The sequence below is a fragment of the Protopterus annectens genome, chromosome 12.part0 (assembly GCF_019279795.1).
Source record: "Protopterus annectens isolate FY-2018-M chromosome 12.part0, PAN1.0, whole genome shotgun sequence".
Classification (NCBI taxonomy): Eukaryota; Metazoa; Chordata; order Ceratodontiformes; family Protopteridae; genus Protopterus; species Protopterus annectens.
This window is the reverse complement of record NC_056746.1, coordinates 1,374,087,802-1,374,113,453: the sequence shown is the minus strand read 5'-3', so window position 1 is coordinate 1,374,113,453 and position 25,652 is coordinate 1,374,087,802. Positions and strand designations below refer to the sequence as shown.

Below are 25,652 nucleotides of genomic sequence, written 5' to 3'. Positions count from 1 at the left end.
GCTTGGCTATCATGGGAACTGGAGAAGCCACGCAATAAGCTTGAGATGCTGAAGATTCAGATGAACAAATCCCTCTGGATGGGATAATAGGTCTGGAGCTGGGTCCAGTATCCAGGGTTTCTGCAGTAGATGAGGCCAATGGAAGGGAAACCAAACTTAATGAGGCAATGAGGATTATTCTGTTCTCCGAATTGTTGACTTTCTTTAGAAACTGACATATTAGAGGAATCAGGAGAAAGGTGTACAGTAGACTGAGGGGCCAATCGTGAAGGAGAGCATCTCTGAGTGTCTCCCCTGGGAAGGGGGATTAGGGCAAAGTAACTACTGCATTTGTTGTTCAGAGGAGATGCAAACAGGTCACAGCAAGGTTGGTCCCAGTGGCGGAATATTTTTCCCGCCACTACTGGATCGAGAGACCACTTGTGAGGCATGAGGATGGTTCTGCTCAATTTGTCCGAAATCACGTTGGAGCTCCCAGGAATGTGTGTTGCCATTAGAAAGTGGTTGGAGGAAATTGCCCATTGCCAGACTCAGAAAGCTTCTCAACAAAGGGGATATGACCTGGCTCCCCCTTGTTTGTTGATTTACCAGACTACTGACATGTTGTCTCATTGAACTGCAATCATTCCAAAAGGGAGGGTATCTTGAAATGCTTGCAGTGCTAAGAGCACTGCCATCATCTCTATAACATTTATATTTATTTATTTATTAATTTTACTTATTTAACATTTGTTTACCAGAAAAATCTGACTTAGAACAAAGCCAATTTTCATTGCGAGCCCGGGGAGAAACACAACAGATGTATGTCTTTGTAACATGGGAGGAAACCAGAGCACCTGAATGCAGGAAGGACATGCAGACTCCACACAGAAGGCACTCCAGCCAAGAATTGAATCGGAGAACCTCTTGCTGTGAGGCAACAACACTACCACTGCACCACTGTGCCGATATGCAAGTTGGCCTCCAGCTGGGACCAAATGTCTTGGACTGTCTTTCCCAGATAATGCTCCCCCCATCTGGGTCACTTCTGTGGTCACTATGGCTTGGGGTTGAGAAGGAACAAAAGAATGGCCTGACAAGATTTCATTGGAATGGAGCCACCAACTCAAGTCTTCTTTGTAATGTTCAGTGACCATAATTAGATGGGACATTGGCTGATTCAATAGGGACCATTGGGAGGCCAGAAGCCTTTGAAGAATTCACATGTGGTACTTGGCCAGAGGAACTAGAGTGATAAGAGGCTGTCATTGACCCTAGAGTTTGTAGAATGAGTCTTGCTATTACTTTCTTGCTGCAGATGATCTGGCTCACTTGTGATCTGATCCTTTAGAGTCTTTCTAGGGGAAGTGACCCAAGGCCAGTGACTGTGTCTAGCATAGCTCCAATAAATTCCAGTTGTTGTGATGGTTCAAGATGGAATTTTTCATAGTTTATAGTGATTCCTAAGCTGGAACAAAGATGAAGAGTGTAATCAAATGCCTTTATGAGTTAATGCCTGTTGGGAGCAACGTAAGGAGCCAGACGTCTAGATATGGAAACACTCGGAATCCTAGCAGTCTGAGATGTGTCTCTGCCACTGCCATGCATTTGGTAAACACCCTGGGGGCTGTGGTGAGACCAAAGGGCAGTGCTCTGAACTGATAGTGACTGGCTCCCAGCCGGAAGAGCAGGAGTCTTCTGGAAAACTTGTCCATTTTATATGGTAATACGCATCCTGAAGATCTATTGAGCACATCCAATTGTCTTTTTCCAAGAATGGAAGTATTGACTGAACCGAGACCAGCCTGAATTTGGTTTGTCGAACTGATTTGTTCTCCTGACTGAGATCTGAGATTTGTCTCCAGTCCTCTGTTTTCTTTGGCACTAAAAAGAATCTTGAGTAAATTCCAGATCCTCTCTGGTCTGGCAGGACTGCCTGGATGACTCTTTTGTCAGCAGTTTTTGAATTTCTAAGACTGCTGCCTCCCTGTGACTGGGAAGATCGTCTAGGATTCTTATTGGTCTTTTTGGTTTCTTTGAAAGGGGAATATTGTAACCTCCAGAAATGAACTCCTGCACCCATTTGTCCGTCATAATTTCTAGCCAGGCAGATTGGTGCAAGGATAATCATCCCCCGACTGCCTCCAGAGGAAGGTGCTGGTAGGAGTTACCAAAGAAAGAGTCTCTGGAACCCTGGTTCTTTGGCCATTCTTGCCTCTTGGATGGCATCTTCCATTATTACTTCCCCCTCCGCACAGGGGAAGTCACGTGAGTCCTGGAAAGGTCCTTGGGTCTTTTTGAACCACAGCCTCTGACCTCTCTGGTTCCTGGAATAGGGCAGTTGAGGAGTGGAGAAGCGTACACCCACAGCAGAAAGGGCCTTCCCATCTTTCTCTCATCTAACTAGTCTCTTTCACTTTGGGCCTAAAAAGGGATGATCTGTCAAATGGAGCATTGATGAAAGAACATTTAAATGGCTCCGCAAAGTCACATAAGTGCATCTGGGTGTGTCTCCTGATGGCTGCGCCTGAACCTGCTGCTCCTGTTGTCCCTTCAGCACATTAGCAATTAGCCTCATGGATGAATTGGAAATAACTTCTTTTTCTCAGCTCGCTAGCCTTGAATCTATGTTCTTACCATAACATTCCATCTGTGTTGTCGATTTTCATTAATTCTTGACTGGGTTCAGCCGTTATACAAAGCTCGCGCCAGCCAAAAACCCTTGAGCTAAGGCTCTACCCATATTGCCTCTCTTCTCATTGCCTCAAATGGAGTTTGCCTACCATTAAGAAAATATGGAAGCTCTGTCTGAGGAACAACCCCAGGACTAGTTCCAAACCTCCAGGAGTCTCTAGGAGGGGGCAGGAGAGTGGGATGTCAAGAATGAATGAAAATCAACAACACAGATGGAACGTTATGGTAAGAACATAACTTCTTTATCTGATGTTGTCAATTCATTCTTGACTGATAGAACAGAGTCCCCAGCTACTTTAGATCCTGGGTGGCTCTAAGGAAGGATATTCTTGTGCAACATATTGCCAAAGGATGCTCCTCCTGGAGACCATGTCTACTTTGTAATGAGTGATAAAGGTATGAGGGGTAGCCCAAGTTGCAGCTGCGCATACGTCTTCCATAGAAGCTCTGGAACGGAAGACAGTTGAAGTGGAAAACAGATCTTGTAGAATGAGCTCTAACTTTTGTTGGTAGTTTAAGTTTATTCTGATTGTATATAAAGGTAATGCAGTCCCTTAACCATTTCAATAAGGTGACCTTTGAAACCGGTTTTCCCAATCTGGTACCTGAAAAAGGATAGAAATAGTTGGTCTGATTTTCTAGAGGCTTTTGTTCTAAGTAAAAACGTAACTGCCTGTGGACATCCAACATATTTACGCAGTACTCTTCCTTTGTTTGAAAAATTTAGAAAGAAAACTGGTAAATGCATGGTCTGGTTGATATTGTGCTCTGATACCACTTTAGGAAGGAAGGAGGGATTGGTGCTGAGTGATACTCTTTCTTTGTGGAAGATGATATAGGGATGATTCACACACAAAGCCTGTAACTCTTAAATTCTCCTAGCAGATGTGATAGGTCAAATCCTTTGAAAGGTGGTTTCAAATGCTGACTGCCTTTAAGAAAAATTTTGCAGAGACGGTGAGACATCAAAGAATGATCATCAAAACCATTACGAAAATATGAAATGGCAGCTAGATGAACTCTAATGGTAGAAGTTGAGACTCCCAACTGAAATAAGGTGGTTAAGTATTCCAGGACCTTATCAACTGGTGCCGAGAAAGGATCAAAGCTACTTGTACCCGACCAAATAGAAAATCTCTTACATTTGTTTAGGTAAATTTTTCTGGTGGACGGTTTATGGAAGCTAGAAGTATCTTTTGCACTGGGGAGGACAAGTTGTTTTGCCTGGGAATTACTGGAATTGGAGAAACCAAGCCGTCAGCTTGAGATGTTGAAGGCTGGGATGCACCAAGCCCTGAGGGTGAGTTAGCATATCCGGAGTTGGATCTAGAGTCCATGGGCGGTGAACCAGGTAAGACCAGAGAAAGGGAAACCAGACTTGATGGGGCCAGTAAGGTGCAATGAGAATCACTTTGCTTCTCAACTGTTGAGCTTTCCTTAGAAATTGGGCAATTAGAGGAATTGGGGGAAAGGCATATAGAAGTCCCCGGACAATCGTGAAGAAGTACATCTCTTGGGGACTTCCCACAAGGGGGGACTAGGGTAAAGTAGCTGTTGCATTTGTGGTTTATGGGAGACAAACAGGTTGCAGCAAGGCTGACCCCATCGATGAAAGATTTTTGTCACTACGTTAGGATTGAGAGACCACTTGTGAGGTAGAAGGATACACCTGCTTAGTTTGTCCAAAATCAAGTTGGAGTTCCCCAGAATATGTATTGCTATTAGAAAGTGGTTGCAGTTGATTGCCCATTGCCAAACTCTTAGGGTTTCCTGACATATGTAGGATTTGGTTCCCCCAGGTTTATGTACCAGACTGCTGACATGTTGTCTGATTGGATAGCAACTGTCCCTGAAGGAAGGGAGAATGAAATGTTTGCAATGCTAAAAGCACTGCCCTCAGTTCTAGGACATTGATGTGCAAATTGGCCTCTTGTGGGGACCAAGCATCTTGGACAATCTTCCCCTGAAAATGCCCTCCCACCTCCACCCTATCAGGGAAGTGTCTGTGGTCACTACAGCCTTGGGCTGAGAAGGAATGACTCCATAAATTTTCTTCTGGCTTCATCCACCAAGATAAATCCATCTTGCAGTGATTTTGTTATCAAGATTGGATGAGACATGGGGTAAGTTAGAAGTGACCATTGCGACGGTAGAAGCCACTGAAGCAGCCTCATGTGATACCTCGCTAGGGGAACTAATGTTATTGTTGCTGCCATGGATCTGAGAAGTTGTAGTACCAGACAAGCAGGAACTTTGTGTTGGCAGAGAATCACTTGAAGTTGCAATCTTAACTTTTAACAACCTGTGATGAGGAAGGGAGACCATGCAGGATTTTGTATTAAATTTTGCTACAATGAATTCCAGGTCCTGCATGGGAGATAGTTGTGATTTTTCTTTGTTGCTTGAAATACCAAAGGATTTGGCAAGAAGTAGAACGCAGTCTATGGTGCAAAGCAGCAGATGCCTTGTGGGGCGGTGAGGAGCCAGTCATCTAGATAGGGAAACACACAGAATCCCAGTAGCCTTAAATGAGCTGCTACAACTGCCATGCATTTGGTGAACACCCTGGGGGCTGTGGTGAGACCAAAGGGCAGTGCTCAAAATTGGTAATGACTGACTCCGAGCTGGAAGCAAAGATATCTTCTGGAGCGCTTGTCCACCTTTATGTGGTAATACACATCCTAAAGACCTATAGAGCACACCTAATTGTCCTTCTCTAGAAAAGGAAGGATAGTCTGAACCGTGACCATCTGGAATTTTGTCTGTTGTACAAATTTCTTCAATAAGCTGAGATTCAAGACTGGCCTCCGGTACCCTGTCTTTTTTGGCACTAAAAAGAATCTTGAGTAGAATCCAGATCCTATCTGGTCTGGTAGGACTGCTTGGATGACTCTTTTTTTTGAAGCAGCTTTTGAATTTCTAGTGCTGCTAGATCTACTTGACTGGGTGTAACATCAGGGATTTGTCTTTGTGGTTTGGAGAAAAGACTAAAGGGAATGCGGTAACCTCTGGTGATTATTGTCTATACCTAGGAATCTGATGTTATTGTGAGCCAGGCTGAGTGGTGCAGAGAAAATCTTCCCCAGACTGCTTCCAGAGGTAAGCAATTGGGCCTCCGCTCAGGGGCACTGGTAAGGTTGTCCAGAGGAGGAATCTCTGGAACCCTGGTTATGTGGACCCCCTCTGCCACGGGTGGGGCATCTTCCAGAAGAGTTCCCCCCTCTGCCCCGGTGGGGGAATACTCGCCATGTGTGTCCTGAAAAGATCCTTGGGTCTTCTTGAACCACATTTTTCTGCTCCTCTGATTCCTAGAGTAAGATCGCTGTGGAGTGGAAAAACACACGCCCACAGCAGAAAGGGTCTTCTCATCCTTTTCACAACTGGCTAATGTATCTCTAACTTTTGGGCCAAACAATGAAGTAGCATCAACAGGAGCATTAACAATGGAAGACTTGAAGGGGTCCGCAAAATCACACAAGTGCATCTAGGCATGACACCTAATGGCAACGCCTGTATCCGCTGCGCTAGATGTCCCCCCAGCTGTATGCACAATAAGCCGCATAGATGAATTCGAGATCGACTCCAGGGTGGCAATCTGAAAAGCAACCCTATCCTGAACCTCGGCAGACACTGCTCCTGCTAGGGTGTCCAAAAGCTCAGTTATCAGATCCCTCTGGAGTCTAGTGAAGTGCGCCAAAAAATTCAAGGACTGAATAGCAAAGGTCGATGAAGCAAAGACCCAAAGACCAACTTCCCAAATCTGTCCCTCGTCCAGGACTCTCGGTTAGTAGGATGAACAGTTGAACTCTCTTCACTGAGTTTCTTTTTGGTGGCCACTGCCACCACCATGGCATCCACTGCTAGACCCTCAGACCAATGGAGCTGATCCTCTGGGGCTGACAGAATTTTGTTCCGTCTCCGAGGAATAGGCTCTATGGTGTCAAGAGCCTTCCACGCATGGTGTACGATCAATTGGATTAGTTCATCAGCTGGCGGGGGTCACCCAAGAAGTAGATGACTGGGCACAAAAAGCTTGCAAGAAAACAGATTCCTCAGAGGATGGATTTGAGGGCTTCCAATCAACCCTTTGCTTTAATATTTCCAGGATGTCACCAAAAGAGACATCTTCAGTGGGGACCCTTCCCCTTCATCATAATCTGTATCCTCAGTGACTGGTTCTTCTGGAGAATCTAGGTGCTTCCACTTGCACAATCTCTTATGGGCTGGGCCCTCAGGGGGAAGATCTGAGGAGGACTCCAAAGGGGGGGGGGCCTGAACTAGGGTATCTTGCTGCTCTTGTGCCTGCTGTCCAAATGTAGCAAATTGTGGCATCTGCGAACCAGAGGGAACAAAAATATGGCACTCCAACAGGGATGGAACTAACTGGGAGCCTGCTGAGGCTAAAGCTCTCTCCATAATCTGGAAGGCAGGCCCGCCCGAAGAGGGATGGGACCCCGGAACCAAGAAAGACAACCTCGGAACCGGGGTCACACCCCACTCTGATGAGCCGCCTCCCAGAGTAGGAGCTGAAAGAGGACTTGAAACTACCATGGTACTGACAGCAGCAGACAGAGCCATAGAACAAAATCAGAGCTGATCCAAGGATCTCAGAATAAGAAGCCAAATCTTGGTCCTATGGGTGTGACAGTTCTGTAGGAGCCAAAGACCACAGAGTAGATTCCGGCACCGAGGTGAGATCCACCATCAGTACCAAGGCAGTTGGCACTGGGAACACTGAAGCAATGGGCTCCAAGACCTGGGGAGAGGCTGAAGGAGGAATATATGTAGGAGTCCTGGGAGAGAAAGCCTCAGCTCTGGGAGGGAGGGAGGTCCAAGAGGGTGCAGGAAGGCCTCTGGTTGCCAAGAGCTGATCCACTAATTTGACTACATCCAATTCTGATAGACTCCTGGAGGAACGGACTGACATTCCTGAAGGAGATTCAGGTCTTTCCACAAAGGAACTCAGCTGCTGACCCAAAAAGGGGTCTACTGAAGGGGAATATTTAGTCTGCGGAAGTCGTGGTCTGTGCCAAAGTGGTTTGGGTATTATCAAAAGTAGATGGCACTGTTACTGATTTTGTTGTCTTCAGTGCCACAGCAGAAGACAATGCCAGTTTTGGAACTTTCACCATTGGTTCCGAAGAAACTGTCGGAACCTGGGATTTTTGAAATTTGGAGTCATGTACCTTAGGAGAAGACGGTACTGAATGGTTCTGTTTTTTGCCTCAGACTTCGGAGATTTTGAAGCCTCCACCTCAGAAAGAGCTTCACTAAAGGGGCACTTTAATAACCCTTTGAGTATTAATTTGTTTTGTCTCTCTGCAAGAGTTCAAGCATTAAAGCCCTTACAGATATCACAAGGATGGTGAACTTCCAGATGAGGAACACCCAGACAGTAGACACAAGAAAGATGTCCATCAGAATTGGGCATCTTTCTGCCACAGTCCTTACACTGCTTAAACCTGAAGGTTCCTTTTTACTTTTCTACCATGTCATCCAATCAAAGCACACTGCATGCAGACACACACACACACACACACACACACACACACACACACACACACACACACACACACACACACACACACACACACACACACTCTCTCATACTAAAAAAAGGGGGTAGAAAGGTTAATGAAGAATAGTTTAGTATAGTAAAAGCCTTTTTTTTTGGATATACCACCTCTGGTATATAGACAATAAACACACGGGTAAAGGAAGGAAGGAAGCAGGAGAAAAAATACCAACAATGGTATTAAAGGGTTACCAACGGTAACAGGGAAGGAAAGGCCTAATAACAGGAATGGTATAGGAGAAATACCCTGAGGTATAAACGGGGGTAGAGAACTTCAAAAGGAGTCACACTAAAATGAGTTCAACAACAGTAAGTATTGCAGGTATTAAAGAGTTTTGAAGCACGATAATAGACAAATCAGAAAAAATGTTAAGTACTTATCTGACAGCATCAGCTGACGTGTCCAATTTTCAACATGGCAAACAAGATCTGAGGTAATGGTAAGAGAGGCAGTATGGGCCGAGCCTTAGCTCGAGAGGTTTTTGTCTGGCGCAAACTTTGTATAATGGCCATGTCAGTTCCGAGGGTTCGGAACTGAACCCATCAGTCAAGAATAAATGAAGGCTGACAACATCAGATGTAACCTTTTCTCATACCCCTTCAGCTACTACTCCTGTAAGAGCATCTGAAAGTTCTTTAATCAGATCTCTTTGAAGCCTGGTAAAATGCACTATATAATTCAAGGGCCTGAGAGCGAAGGTCAATGAAGCATATACACGCTTCCCAAATCTATCCATCATCCTAGACTCCTTGTTAGGAGGATGGATAGAAGGACTTTCTTCGGCAAGTTCCTTTTAGTGGCTGCCGCTTCTACCATGGCATCTACAGGAATGTCCTTGGCCCAGTGTTGCTCATCTTTTGTGGCAGAGAGAATCTGGTGAGGTCGCATAGGGATTGGTACGATAGAGTCAGGAATTTTCCATGCCCACTGGGTAATCAGATTAATAAGATCATCAGCAGGCAGAAAGATCCAAAAGGTAGAGGGCTGGGTGCAAAAACCCACTAGGTATACAGATTCCTCTAAGGAAGGTTGGAGGGTAGTCCAGCCATCTCTGTTTCAGGATTTCTAAGATGTCCCCGAAAGAAACATTTTCAGAGGGTGACAGTCCAGCCACCCCTCTATTTCAGGATTTCTAAGATGTTCTCAAAAGAAAGTTTTTCAGAGGGTGACTTGGGGAACCTTCCCTTTCATTGAAATCAGTGTCTTCTGAGAAGGACTCTTCAGGGGAGTCCACGTGCTTCCTCTTGTACTTTTTCTTCAAAGGTACCTCTTCAGTGGGGTGTTCCGAAGAGGTATCATAAGATGATATAACTAAGGTGGTTCACTCCTGAGGCTTTTGTGCCCTCTGTCCCAGTGAAGAGACTGGAAAAAGCTCTGGTTGAAGAAAAAGCTCTGGTTGAGGGGATGGAACAGTTGTTTGGTCCGACAGAGAAGGCATAGACTGTTTGTCCGCAATGAACAAGGCCCTCTCCATAGCCTGGAAGGCAGACTCCCCCATAGAGCGATGGAAGCCCGGAATCGAAATAGACTCCTTTGGAGCTGTGGTCCTACCCTGCACCAAGGAAGCCACCTCTGAAGCAGAACCCAGGGTCGAACTTGCATATGCCAGTGCCCCAAGGGGCAAGGAAGGCTCCAAAAGTATCAAAGTTGAACCCTGCCCCTCGGAGCCAGCAACAAAGCCCCAACCCTGTGAGATCTCCAGTTCTGACAAACTGGAAGAGCTCAGGGTAACTATCAGTGCTGGAGAAGGAGCTCTGACCGGCAGTGAAACAGTCGAAGCCAGGATGGTCAGCACCAGGGGCTCCAAAATCTCAGCTGGAGTCGAAGGAGGAATTTGCATAGGTGTAGTAGAAGGCAAGGTTCAAGAGCTAACAAGGCTAGGAATAGAGGATGGAGGCAATCCCCTCACCATCAGGAGCTGATCCACCAGTATCATAATGTCTGACTCCAATAGGCTCTTGGTGGACTGAATAGAGGTGGCCAAGGGAGACCTAGGAGCCATCCCTCCATAAACGGGCTCAAAGGATGGTCCACAAATGGGTCAATCGATGGTGAATAGGATGTCCATGGTAAAATTATCATCTGAGGCTCCTATGGTACCGAGTGATCCTTTGGTACCGACAGAAGAGTTGTTTGCACTGATACCAGTGCTGAAGAGGTCGGTGTTGAGGGAAAAGTATCCTTTCCCACAGGTGTTGAAGAGACTGTCGGCACCATGGGAGACTTAGCCAATTTTAAAGCTGGTTCTGAGGAAGCTGTTGGAACCGAATGAGTGCACTTTTTTGGTTTTGAAGAGGAACACAACGAGGAAGAGGAACTGGCTTCTGCCTTGAAACCAGAGATGGCGTCTTCAAAATCAGACTTCAGAAGTCCTTTAAGCATAAGCTTATTTTTGAGCTCTATCAGGGTTCTAGCACTGAACCCATGACAGATAGCACAATCTTCCTGAAGATGGACAGCACCAAGACAATATACACAAAAGGTGTGCCCATCTGAATTTGGCATTTTTCTTTCACATTTCTAACACCTCCTGAAACCAATGTTGCCTTTAGAGAGTTTGTCGGCCATGAAGAGAAATTAAGGCCACCTGAGACTCATAGAAACACACACATGGTCACAGACAGACTAAGAAGAGAGTTTTTTTTTTTTTTTTTTAAATATAAGAAAGGAAAGGGAAAGGAGGGAAATACCAACAATGGTAAAGGAAGTTACCCGAAGTTAAAAGGGAGGGATAAGTACCAATAATGGTACCTAAGAGTACCCAACAGTAAGGGAGAGGAAAAAACACACTCACGCACACACCTAAGAAAACTAGAGGAGCAGACAGAAAAGACAGAAGCACAGCATAGGATTTACAAGAGAGATATTAAGAAAAAATCTAACAACTAGAAGAAATGCCAAAGCTCAAGAGGTTGGAATAAACACGTCTGGCACTACGAAGTTGCAAAGCAGATCTGAGGTAATTTGGTGAGGAGCATTACGGGTGGAGCCTAGTGAGAGTTTTGGAAGGTGCGAGTTGGAAATAACGGCCAAGTCAGTTCCGAGGCTTGGAACCGAGCCCACAGTCAAGGATTATGTGAAGACTGACAACATCAGATGCTCTGTTACAGGCCATTTAAAGTTTTTACCTCAGGTACTAACAATTACACTGAAGTTAAAGTCCTGTGGAGGTACATCCAAGGACAGAGGAGTCCTCATATTATAGGATCATAGGAGGTTACTAGGCTATTGGCCCTGAAGCCCTTATAAGCCTAGCCAAGAGTTTAGCCCATGTTTAGACAAATCAGCACCCGATGCCCCTGTCCAACAGGGACATGGGTGGAATCCCAGGGGTATATTTTCTGTTTCCCATCCAGTTATCCAGGTTGCACTTAAAAAGGGGTAAGGAGGTACTCTGCTTGATGTGGTGAGGGAGTCTATTCCATAGATGGGGGAGTCTCTGGGACACAAATCGGTCCCACCAAGTCTTGTTGATGTCACAGACCAGGTTGAGGCCGCACATGCGGGTTACTTGAGTGGAACTTGACTTGCAGATATGCAGCAGTCCCATCAAGATGGGGTCCGTGAACACCTTGTATGCCAGACAGAGGTCACCTCTGAGAAGTCTGTATGAAACCGAGTACAGGGATAGGGCTTTTAGCATGTGTATGGTAGATGTTTGAGGACCTGGATTCTCCTGGTGAGGAACACCTGTGGTCTCTCCAGTTGCTGCATGTGCTTTGCAAGGTACATGCTGAAAGGGGCATTGTACTTGATAATGGGCCTTATAAGGGAAGAATACAGGGATGTTATGACCTCCTTGTCCCTGGATAAGATACCCTTACTTATGAGGTGGGCCATGTAGAAAGCTTTTCGTACAACGGAAGCAACATGGTGGTCAAAAGTCAGGTTGCTATCAACCTGGGTGCCCAAATCCCTCACGAGTGACTGAGTGCTTAGGACGTTGTTATTAATTTGATAATTTGTGGGGATGTCACTCTCCCCAACGGGGATGATGATGCATTTTTTGGTATTCAGCTTGAGGGCATGTTTCTGGCACCAGCCATTTGTCTGAGTGAGACCCTCTTTGAGGATGTCCACGTCACTAGGGGAATTGATGACAACACCCAGCTTGCAGTCATCTGAAAACTTGGTCAGCCATAGCCCACTGGTTTTGGCCTGCACCTCAGAAAAGTATATCCCAAATAACAGAGGCCCCAAGACCGAACCCTGGGATACACCACTTGTTACAGGGCTACTGCTTGAGGTGGCTTCCCCTATTTTGACTACGTGGGTTCTATCAGTGAGCCAGTTTGCTACCCATCTGGTAACATATCGATTAATGCCTAGTTGAGAGAGTTTATCTATTATGCTCGAGTGGGGAATAGTGTCAAAGGCTTTGGCCAGGTCAAGGTAGGCGATGTGCACCGTCTTCCCGTCATCCATGGATTTGGGGACTGTCTCAAAGAAGTCGACCAAATTTAGCGGACATGACCTCTCCTTGATGAAGCCAAACTGTGTGGAATCAAGTGTTTAGAGGCTGCCAATGTCCTTGTTGAGGAGGTCCATGATAATCCGTTCCATGGCCTTGGAGATCAGGGTAGTTAGGCTGATGGGTCTATAATTTCCCAGATCGGTAGACACACCACCTTTGTGTAAAGGGATGACAGTGGCTGTCCTCCACTCAGCTGGGATGAAGCCAGTACTCGGGTTTTGGTTGAATAGGCTGCCTAGTGGTGCTGCAAGTTCCTGCCTGAGTTCACACAGGATGCAGCCTGGGATGTTATTGGGTCCCATGGAGTCAGTATTTTTTGCCTTTGAGAGAGCAGTGATGACCTATTCCATAGATATAAGGTGAAGTGAGCAGGTCCTGGGGGATATCCTGATTTACTGATGGAGGGGACAGAGGGGTAAAGTTTTCACTGAATCTGTCAGTCAGCAAGTTTGCTATATCTATGGCATTTGTATATGTGGAGTCCTTGATCACCAGTTCTGAACAGAGCTGGGTGCTTCCTTTGAGGTTGTGGACATATGTGAAGAAGGCCTTATGACTGTCTGTAGTAGATGTGGCCAATTTGGACTCAAATATTCCACTTGAATAAACTGGGAAGAAAAATGTTGGGTAACAAGAAAATATTATTTTCTACAAGAAGAAGAATGTGATGGACTTCCGTCTTTTCTTCTTTTCAAAGATATTCATCAGTACTGATGTTGCTCCATTTTAGCAGTCAACTCACTCTCATTAGTACATCAAATTAACAGGATTTGGGGTCTTGAGGATCTTTCTGCATAGTCAGAATCCATTTACTCACCACATACAGAAGATATCTATGAGCTTTATGTTGGAAGAGTGAGCCCTACTAATCAGGGAAACTGCAGGCTTCTCTTCTAGGGAAGACTTCTGGTTCACCTACATATTTAACTTCTGAAATATTTTTTTGACTGTATTAAACATCTACAGAGATAAACACTGAAAAAGGCGTCTGTTTCACTGAATGATATGCTTTACTTTCTCTATCTCTGTTGGCCCTATAAAGATTTTTTTTCTTCACAACTAATGTGCTTTTCTGTTTAAAAAAATGACTTTAACAGACTGGCTCTTGGGTGCGGCTGGATATAGCTCTAGCTATGACCCACATCAAAAGAATCTGAGCTTGAGTGGTGTCTTGGGTGTTGGAGGCTTGGTGTGGAGTGGTGGCTGGTGGGGATTGGAGTGAGCAACATGATTATCTCACCAGTTTGAGTGTGGATGCAGTGGTTCATGGTCTGGTTATGCTCTAGTGAAAGCAATGGCTTTTACAAAAGCTGACAAGTGGGGGAATGGAGATTTGGAATTCTAAATCAGTAACAGTAGCTCCCAGGAAACCTAAAACAAAGTATAACTGTGGGAGCATCCACATGTAAGGGGTAGGGCACTGTACTCCCTATACTGATGTGCCATCATCACAACCAGGGAGAGTGGTTAGGAAAAAGTAAAGGTAGTGAAAATATGCCTCCATAGTTTGCACTACGAATGAAGTAGGTTTCTGACTGCAGAGAGTGCTTGATAGCTGAGAGTGGAAGAATAGGTCACTCTATGAGTACCGGTTAGCAAGGGATAAGCTAGACTCATACAAGCAGGTGGTATGCAGTACCCTTGGTCATGACCAGATCGCATGGACAGGTTTTCTATGAGCTCCATTCGGGGGGGGGAATAATACAGACATGTCTGGCCATGACAGGGGGTGCCCACCTCTGCAGTAATATTAGTCAATGTAGAGATGGGCACAGGAGGAGACACAGAAGTACCATAATGGCTGCCTAGATGATGGTATCCTCTTTATACTTCTTGTCCTAGGAAGGAAAAAAATAGGCATGTCTAAATAGGAGAGGCTCGATGGAAAGCAGGCATGGGGGCAAAAAAAACACCTAGAAAAAAATTATTTGTCTGCTTAATGTAGTAATTTGTTTAATTTAATACAAGCTCACATTCAGCCACACTGTGGTTGCCGATGCAAACAGTAAAGTGTAAAAGTCTTTAAAAGGTGTCTACTGATTGCAAGAAAGTACAGTTATGTAAGCTGAAATTAACATAACAGTAAATGTTCGATTAATCACTGCTGCAGTAGCCTTAACTGTATGGGTTATATCTTGCCAAGTACTTAAAACAAAAAAGCAGCTCCAAATTAAAATGCAAAAAAGAAGTTATGTACTTACCATAATGTTCCATGTGTGTTGTCCATCTTGACCTTTATTCTCATTGGTGGTGGGTCATATCCGATGTGTCAGATCCGTCAAGGACATTACAAAAGCTCGAGGACTTCAGCAAAGCTCATGGGCCTCCTTCCCTACCCATAATGCAGTTCACTAACTTCCTCAGATCTTGTTTACCCATCTAGAAATTATAAGGAAAGCAATAAATGTGCAATACCAGAAAATGATATACAGTAGTAATTGTTACAGAGGGTTAACGCTAGCATCTCTGAGGCTATGTAGTTCGACTATCCAATGTCCACTCAGTCTTCCAGGAGATATGGAAGGGGGGCATGGGTTGTGAGAATAAAGGTTGAGATGGTCAATACACATGGAATGCTATGGTAAGTACATAACTTCTTTATGTGTTGTTGTCAATCTCGGCTTTATTCTCACTGGTGGGACCACATTCCAAGCAATGTAATTCCTGGGTGGCTCATGGGAGAATATTCCACAGAAACATAGAAACAAAGGAAGCTCTACTCCTGCAGGCCAAATCCACTTTGTAATGAGTAAAAAAGGTATGCCCATGTGGCTGCAGCACAGATATCACCCAGGGTAACCTTGCTTGATAGGCTGCATATGTAGCTACTGATCTGGTGGAGTGTACTTTAACAGGAAAGGGAAGAGACCTGTTTTTAGAGGTGTATATGTAGGATATACAAAGATTGAGCTATCTATATAAGGTAATCTTTCACACTGGCTGACTTTTTCTTGTTTTGGAGTAGGACACAAAAAGTTGATCTGATTTTCTAAACTGCAAAGGTGCATCCAGGCCTGCCTCCTAATGGAGATGCCTGAACCCGCAACACTACTCGCTCCATCCGCTGCATATGAAATGAGTCTCATGGATGAGTTGACTACGGAGTTGAGGGTAGCGAGCTGAGTGTTGACTTTATCTGCTGCCGCATCAGCTACAGCTCTTTGGAGGGAGTGTGATAGTTCTTTTAGCAGGTCCCTCTGAAATCTGGTGAAATGAGCAAGATAGTTCAGCAATCGTAATGTAAAATCCACTGATGAGAACACACACTTCCCATATCTATCCATGGTTCTGGAATCCTTAATAGGAGGATGGATAGAGGAACTGGTCTCAGAAAGTTCCGCTTTCGTGGCAGCCGCCATGACCATGGCATCTACTGTTACACCTTTGGTAAGGACTTGGTCCTTAGGGGCTGTAATGTACTTGTTTGTCCTCCTAGGAATTGGCTCTATGGAGTCTGGGGTCTCCCAGGCCTTCTGAGAGACTAACTGAATAAGCTCATCGGAAGGCAGTGTCACCCACAAGGTTGAAGGGCAAGATCTGAAGGCCTTCAGACATATCGACTCCCTAGTCAAAGAGAAGGAGGACTGCCAGTCACCTCTCTGTTTCAGAATTTCCAGGATGTCTCCAAAGGAGACATCCTCAGGAGGTGACCGTGGGGACAGATCTGTTTCATCGAGGTTGGTATCCGAAGTGACAGACTCCTATGGGGAGTCCAGATGTTCCTTTTGCAAGATCTCTTGTGAAGGACTTCCTCAGTGGGATATTCTGGGGAAATTTTGGAAGAGAGGGGAGTCCCCTGGGGAGCACCGTAAGGCCTTGGATCCCTGCAGTCCTGTGATGGAGGTGATGAGTTAAAGACACCTGCATCATTGAGGGAGGAAGCTCTGAAGGAGGCTGTGCCTGAGACTGAGGAGCAGTCATCACCCTTCTCATAACTTGAAAGGCAGGCTGTCCTTGCTCCGATGAACTGCCTGGACCTGACAAAACAGATGTGGGAGCCGAGAAAGCCCTTGGCAGAGATGAAGGAAGCTCCAAAAGAGGTGGGAGCTGAACCCACCACCAACGAGGCCCCCAGAGACAGACTCGGATCCAAGGAGATCTAAACTGGCGCCGAGGACTCAACCAGTGAGCGTCAGATCCCAGAGGTCTCCTGCTCTGACTGGGTGGAGATGCTCTGGGCAGATATCAGGTCCGAGGAACTAAGAGGTCCCAGACCCGATACAGACACCAGCTGGATATTGGAGCCTTCCGGCTCTGATATCAAAGGACAGATCAGAGGAGGAGTAGGCACCACAGGGGAAGGATGAGTCTAATATGACTCGTTTGGGTTCAGATCCAAAAGATGCTTGGCCAACTCAGGTGTCTTGAGGAGCATCTGCACCACCCTATCCACATCTTCATCTGAGAAGCTCCTAGTAGACCTTGTGGATAACATTGGGGATCTGGACCTGGTAAGAAAAGGTGATGGGAGCCGGGTTGTAATAGGCTCCAAGGATGGAGATCAGCTCCGATAGCGGTACTCCATGGGCAACGGGGTCTTCGGAGCCAATTCCGTGGATGATTTCAGATCCAAAGCTTTTGACTGATCCAAGAAAGTTCCTGGATCCATAGAAGCTGTCTGCTCCACAGATGCTGTCGGAACGGACACCTTTGGCTGCTAGGCTCTCAGCTCCGATGAAGATTTTGGAGCCGAAGAAGGCTGTTTCCCTGACCTCTCAGACTTGTCTGATTTAGGAAAGGAGGGATCAGAAGAAAAAAATAGCCTCAGAGAAATGGGTTTTAATTAACCCCTTCAAAATCAATTTGTTCTTACGTTCCATAAGTGCCCTTTGATTAAAGGCATGGAATATGAAACAAGATTCTTGTAAATGAAGAGGCCCCAAACAGTATACATGCAACATGTGTGAATCACTGAGGGGCATCTTCTTGCTGCATTTCTCACATTTCTTAAATCCTAATGGCTCGCCTTCCTTTTGGTTCATATTTGAAGGAAGCCTGAAGAACAAACAAGAGAAAAACAACAAATAAAGGGAAAGAAAGGATGACCTACAAAAGTTTTTTTTTTAAACTACAGAAAGAGAAAGGAAGTGAAAGTCCTCTAACTTAAATGGACTTTGTGGGGAAGGGAGGGAGAAGTCCTCTAACTTACACAGACTTTTGGTTAACTGCTCTCAAACAAAAGTCAAGTGGAAACCAGAAGGGAAAGGAAAGGGTTTAGGCCTAAATAACTAGAAAAACACTAAGGGAGAGAAAGAAGACACCCTCTATCTACAAAACGGGTGCGGGTAAGGAGTTAGACGTCCTTAATTAAACATGGACATGAACGGGGGGGGAGGTGGATTACTAACTAGGGAACTACCACAAAGAATACTCAGAGAAAACCGACCAGAAAAGTTAACAATAAGGAAATTACTAATTAGATAAAGATATAAAGCTATAAAAATACAAAAGCTTAGCTCATAGCTTGCTTGAAAAACCTTTTTGTAGCACAGCAAATGAGATCTGGGGACGTTAGGGAACTGCATTATGGGTAGAGAAGGAGGCCCACAAGCTTTGCTGAAGCCCTTAGCTTTTGTAATTGCTGAGACGGATCCAACACATCAGATCCAACCCACCATCAGTGAGAATAAAGGCGAGATTGACAACAACACATCAGTATTTTTATTATAAAATCATTTACTTCAGTTCAATATATCCTGCCAAAGACAAAACAGCCTGCCAGCTTTAAAGCACCTTCCATGTACCCAAACTGTTAAACAACTCAAGCTGAGCTGACTAAAAGAGAAGATTGACCACAAAACCCTTCAGAGCTTTCCTGCCAGCAAAGAGAGGGAGGCTGAACCCTGAAAGTGCAATGCTAAAAACAATAAAAACTAAATGTCCACACCATGGCATAAACACACCATAAAACAAGAGGGATGAAGGAAGAAGCAGCTACTGCAGCAGTGACCATTCAAACATCTACTTCTATGCTAAGTTCAGCTTCTACAACAACTGTACTATTTTCATCATATTAAGCACTGCTGCAGTGGCCTTAGCTATATGGGTAGATTACCTTAGCTAATTATATTTGGGAAGTGGAAGGAGAAGAGTCCAGGATCCTCTGGAGAATGGTTCTAGCAAAGCTTGATCTGGACCTAGAAAAGGAATCAAGTTTATAGTGCCTTGTAAAAGTATGTACAAAGGACCAAGTAGCAGCTTCTAGAATACTTCTAGAATCCAACCCTTTCCAAAAAGCCATAGATGAAACCAAGGCTCTGGTAGAGTGGGCCTTGACCTTGCCTGGAATACTTATGTTATAATGAGTATAACAAAAGGTAATGGCCTTAGACAACCATTTGGAAATAGTCCGCCTCCTTTTCTAACCATCAAAAGAAAAATGAGCAATGGATCCAAAGATATGAAAAATTTAGTTCTATCATGAGAGTAGCTGAGCTGCCTGTGGACATCCAAGGTATGGAGCATCCTATCTTCCTCATTTTTAGGATCAGGAAAGAAAACAGGGAGATTGATAGTCTGGCTTAAAGTAAACTTGGATACCATTTTAGGAATAAAAGAAAGATAAATTCTCAAAGATAGCATGTCTCTAGGGAAAACAGGGTTGACTCACCATTAGAGCTTCCAAGTCAGATACCCTTCTTGCAGAGGTCAGGGCAATCAGTAAGACTGTTTTCCATGTTAAGAACCTCAAGTCAGTCAGATTATCTGGTTCAGATGTAGCAAAATGTTAGCTTCTCTGACACAAAATTAAGATGCCAAGGAGGAGCCATGGGTTTTCTTGGAGGCATGTTAAGCAAAACCCCTTCCAAGAACATTTTGACAGGAGACTGCATTGAAAGAGGAGGATCTATGAGCAAACATGCTGAAATGACTAATTCATTATCCTCAAGAGAGGAATAAGTCTGACTGAGACATTATCCACCAGGATATGTTTGTCCTCAAACTGGGGTAAGCTGAATCTTGGCATGAAGTGGGTGATAAAATTAGGACCGTGGCACTGCTAGCATCCACTGAAGCACTCTCATGGAAAACTTGGCAAAGGGAACCATGAAGACTGTGGAAGCCATTAATCATAAGAGACATAAAATTATTTTCGCTGGTGGAGATGGGTGGTGAAGAACTTGAGTGACTGTGATACACAAGCAGAGAATTCTGGAGTTGGGAAGTCATGCTGATAAGCAAGCTTGTGTCCAGGTGGCACACAATATATTCTATCTGATGAGTAGGCATGATATGACTTTTGATGAGGTTAACTGTGATGCCTAGGTCTTGCAACAGTTGTAGCAGAAGGTCCTGATGATTTCCAAAATGTCGCTGGAAGTAGTGGTCAGGAGTCAATCATCAAGGTAAGGGAAGACATGGATCCATCACACGTTAAGATGCAGTGCCATTACCTTGGTGAACACTCTGGGGCTGTGGTGAGACCAAAGGGCAGGGCTCTTGCATTGATAATGACTGGTTCCCTGCCAGAAACAGACAAATCTCCTTGAACATCTGTGTACCTTGGCATGATAGCAAGCATCCTTGAGATCTATAGAGCACATCCAATCATCCTTCCTCAGCATAGGCAAAATGGGCTGAAGTGTGACCATCCAGAACTTTGTCTGTGTTATGCACTGATTCAGATGGCTCAGATCCAGAATGAGCCTGAGGTCCCTTATTTTCTTCTAAAAAGAATCTTGTGTAAGCTACAGATTCTAATTAGTCTTCGGGGACCAGGTGGATGACTATTTATCCTAGCAGTTTGATGATCTATGCTGCTGCACTTTCCCTTTGACTGGGTGGGATGTAAGAAAGTTTCATCTTTTTGGTGGGAGGAAGGGAAAATGGTATAGAATAGCCTCTGGAAATTATGCAGCAATCTGTAGTTATGTTTTGCCAGGTTTGTGGGTGCAAAGACAAGTGTCTCCGAATGCCTCCACAGTGCAACAGTTGGGCAAACCTTCAGGGAAGATGAAAGGACTTTTTGGTAAATGGACCACAAAAGCCCTGGTTTTGCGATCCACCTCTGACTCTTGGGTGATGTCTGTTATTGAAACCTACTCCTCTGCCATAAAGAGGTCTGCCACCAGGAGCATCATGGCAAGAGCTCTGTTACTTCTGGAATCACATCTTCCTAGCCCTTTGATTCCTGGAGTATGATCTCTGGGGAGTGGAGAAGTGGATTCTATCTGCAGAGGAAGTCTTACCATCCTGTTGTTCCTAGTCAATGTGTCTTTTACTTTAGGTCCAAAGGTAGACCCATCAAATGGGACATTAATGTAGGACATCCTAAAGCTTTCCACAAAATCACACTGTCGCATACAGGTGTTTCAGTGGATAGTAATGCCGGTGCCTGCTGCTCTGGCTGTGCCATCAGCTGGATTAAAAGTAGTCACATGGGTACATTAGAAGTAAACTGTAGGGTAGAAAGCTGGGATTCCATCATCTTCTGGACATCCGCAGGCAGAACACCTGAGAGACACTTGGAAGTCTCCTTGGTTAAGTGTCTCTGAAATCTGGTGATATGGGTTCAACAGTTCAGCTCAAAGGGTGAAAGTCACTGAAGCATACATTCAGTGTCCATTGCCCTAGACTCCATGTTAGTGGCTGGACTATGGAGCTTTCTTCACGTAGCTCTTTCTTTGTGGCTGATGCTACTATGATAGCGTCCATCAGTGGACCTTTGATCCAATGTCTGAAGTCTGCTGGTGCTGCTAAGATTTTATCCAGTTTCTTAGGTAGAGGCCATGTCAGGGTCTTCTAGGCCCACTGAGCCATCAAATCAATGAGTGGATCAACAGGGACTACTACGTAGAGCCAAGATGAGGCAGCTCCAAAGGCTTCCAGGAACATGGGCCCATCTTGGAGAATGATTATTTATGGAACAGACACTTCTCTGTTTCATCAATTCAAGGATTTTGCCAAAAGTGACATTTTCAGAGGGAGTGCTAGGAGAATCTTCACCTTCATCCAAGTCAGTGTCTTTGGTGATGGAATCTGGAGAAGAGTCTAAGTACTTCTGCTTGCACATATGCTTTCTATGAACCACTTCTAGGGGAGGGTCAGAAGGTTATGAATCAGACTGGAAGCTAATGTAGCAAGCTGCTTGTGAAGTCTGTGGAGCCAAATGTCCCTAACAGAAAGGTGGGAAGCAGAAGTAGACACTAGTCAGGGCTTGGATGGAACCAAAATGGATGGAAGCACCTTATCCTTCAGTCTCCAAAGAACCCACTCAAAAGCCTTGAAGACCGAGGATGCTATCAAAATAATCAGATCCCTCCCATTGTCCAACAGGAAAAAAGTCTTACAACTGAGAAGCCTCAACCCTCAAGACTGACCTCAGTGCCAAGCTGTTGAAAGCCATAGTGCCAAGGGGAAGAGACAGTTCTGACAGCTTCATTGTCAACCCTTCACCTGGAATCACAGCACCGAAGCTTAGGCTCTGAGTCTCCGCCAGATCCAAACAACTCAGAATGGAAGGAGGAAGAGAACTTGTCAGAGGTGAAGTAAGCTGTAGCACTGGTTCCAGCTAAGGCACTCAGGGACAGATCGGATCTGTGATAGCTGGATCCAAAGGATGGACCGGGTCCAGATAAGAAAGAGTCAGGTGGTCAATGGTCCAGCACTTGGTACATTCTCAGAGGATGGTACCGAGAGTACACGAGGCTAAATCTGCATTCTGAGGAACTTCTTCATCATCCTGTTGACATCCTGTTCGGTCAGACTTCTAAAGGACCAGGAAGATTACGCCACTGAAGATGGGCATAATTACCTCTTCTTCTGAAGGATCAGTGAGTGCAATCTGGGACTCACCAGGTATGGGGAAAATAGTGATCATGGAGGAGACTGATGGACCTGAACTGACTATTCTGAACGTCTAGGAATCTCTGGATTCAAAACAGACACAAGTGTCAGATCCAGCGATATCTTGTGGGACTTGTCTGATTCTGATTTCTCTTTTTCTTTACATTTTTATCGATCCTGTTGTCTCTCTTTCTCAACTCCTTTGTCTTTCTCCCTTTCCTTCTGCTTGTCTTTAGCTTTCTTGTCTTTCCCAATGGAGGAGGACGAAAAAGAAATAGATGGGGTGGCAGACCCTGTCTGAGGGGGAAGAGGGCCCTTTACAATTAACTTTTCATCCAACTCTGTGCCTTTAGTGAGACCAGAAGTTACAGGAGGAGCAGATCTGACAATGAGTGTCAAGATGGGCAGTGCCCAAGTAATAAACACATAAAGAGTGAGGGTCCCATGCTGGGAGCTTGGGTCTGCACTCTGTACACTTTTTAAACCGTTGCCCAGCAGCCATGATTCAGTCAAGGCAAGAACTCTAGTAAAACTACCGCCATTAAGTATATTTATTTTATTTATGTATTTATTATTTGTTGACCAGGAAAGTCCAACTAAGACAGAGCCTTTTTTCAGTGGAGGCCAGGGGAGAAATGCTTCAAACACGTCTTTGGAATGTGGGAGGAAACCGGAGTAGCCAAAGGAAATCCATGTGAATGCATGTAGGACATGTAGTCGCCGCAGAGAAGGCACCCCAGCCGAGAATCGAATCAGAGAACCTCTTGCTGTGAGGCGACAATGTTAACCACTGCATCAGTTGCGCCATGGGAAGTATAACTATGACATTTTTTCTATCTATGGAAAACAGCACACACCCTATAAACTAATCACACAGCTAAACTAACTCTACATTAAGACAGGTATAAAATGTATAAACAGTTACCTAAGTAAATTATAAACAGTCCTATGTAAACTATTCTAATCCTACAATTCTAGGTAAAAATCTTAAGTTTAAACTAACTGACTGAACAGAAAAAACTTCTGTTGGTAGAAGAGAAGGATAATGGTGAAGATAAGCAAAAAAAGTGCACTCAGAGGATGCAGTTTGCAGGAGCCCTCAAAAATGTGATCTAATACTTCAGATGGCAAACAAGATCTGAGTTACTAAAGTGGAGCTCAGGGAATTATGGGCATGGGAGGATTCACATCCCTGGAACTGCAAAGCTTCAGGATCAGTGCCGTGGTCAGATCCAGTTGGATCTGACAATCCAAAGTTGAATCGGACAAAAATAGATAACACTGGATCAAACAAACAAATTACATAAAACATCACTGAAACAATATAAAAAAGAAAGAAATTAAGAGAATTGGATATATAAAGAAGTTTCTTATGACTGTCCATTAGTATGTGCCAATAGTATGTAGAAAGGTGAAGAAATGGACTGGTTCTTTGGAAGGAAGACAGTACTACATTTGCAATTTCTGGCTTAGAAAAGACAAATATAAGGTTGGTACACCCAGATGTTATGATTTTCAATTACAGTGACCCACCCTGAAGAAAAATGTTGTGCATCATCACTCTAACTGAGCCCAAGAAGTAACCAAATTAAAATGTGCTATGGAATGTTGTCATTTGGCATCAAATGTGTAACTACTGAATGGAAAAGCACTAATACAATTCAAAACTGTGTAGTAATGTATATGCAAAATGTAACCTCCTTTACTTTGTAAAATGTTTTTTAAGGTCTTGTAATAAAAAATGTCTGAATTAATTACTGCGTTTAGTTTTGGATTCCCAAGGCACTGCCCTGGATTAGATAACAAATAATCAACTCCTCCTGACTCCTTCCACTTCATCAATTTCTTTGTTGGTGGAGCTATGTCAACAGGTGCTACTAAGTCCATGGAGTTGTTGATCTGCTCACGTATATTACTGCTACTCAGTTCCTTGACTTCATCTACAATCAGTTTCCTCCTCCTTTTGGGCCTCTTTTTTTCAAAAGACACCACTGCAATATAAATAAAACCATAAGTAAATAAACAAAGAGCCAGTTCTCACCAACTCAGAAATGTATATTTCTAAACAAATATCATGTTCTAGACATCAGCTCTTAACAAGTACCATTCTCTTTTCACTGTATGCAATGCCATTCTCCAGTGTTTTATCCAAACGTGCCTTCAGCATGTGACACTCATCAAAAAGCTCAAATCTTAACTAATGATATCATTTTTAATTGGTTCTAACTACAGTCTTGTAAGTTCTCACCTTAACACTCGATCTCTGACACAAAAGTATTTCAGTGGTTAATAATAAACATAATATAAAGACGTTCTTATCTTCTTTGAGTTTCATTCTCAATGTGATTTTCACAGCACTGGTCATGGCTCATCATGCAGCGTTTTAAGCCACAATTTGGGTCTCAGGAATAATGGTAAAAGCAATATAAAGAAGTCATGTGCTCACATACTGTTTCATCTCTGTTGTCCATTTTCATTCTTCCTCAACCATTGGGTTCAGATCAGACCGGGACACTTTTTACAACTTGTGGAACACTGAAAGCTTTCAAGTTCCTGTCTTATCCATAATGCACTAGTCCCCTACCATACCTCGGATATTGTTTGCTGACCTTTAGTCAATACAGAAAATAACAAATATCAGTATCTGGAGCTCAAATAAAGGAACGTTGGTTCCTCGAGCATCTTCTGATCCTTCCAAAAGTCAAATTGGTAGGGTGTTGGAGGGAGGGAAGTTAAAGAAGAAAGAAAATGCACAACACAGATGGAACATTATGGTGAGTTGGGCTGCTATCAGTTCATAGAAAAATCAGTTCAGCGAACAGCATTTTCAGTGCAATTACATCGAACATGCCGTTCATCAAAGTGTTCATCCTGAGATCACGGTACAGTGAGGATTGGAAAATATGCCCTTTCCTCACTGTAGTGTGATCTCGGAGTTGATATATATATATATATATATATATATATGTATATATATATATATATAATTAGCAGGGTGTGTGGGAATTTGATGAATGGCATTTCCAATAAAATGATGTTCGTGGAAGTTTGATGTATTGATATAGACCTGGTTAGTACTTAACTTCTTTATCTGATGTTGTCATTTTCATTCATTCCTCAACAGTTGGGACAGAGTTCCCAGC

The 25,652-nt window shown here is 44.2% G+C and overlaps 1 protein-coding gene across 1 annotated transcript in view; it reads right to left on the bottom strand.

The window, feature by feature from the left end:
- Window positions 1-25,652, bottom strand: part of RAD21L1 (RAD21 cohesin complex component like 1) — a 1,222,403-nt gene that overhangs the window by 508,926 nt on the left and 687,825 nt on the right. Inside the window, exon 8 of the mRNA XM_044089023.1 lies at window positions 24,268-24,500. Within this exon, the coding sequence (XP_043944958.1) occupies window positions 24,268-24,500 (233 nt within the window). The remainder of the gene's footprint in view (window positions 1-24,267; window positions 24,501-25,652) is intronic.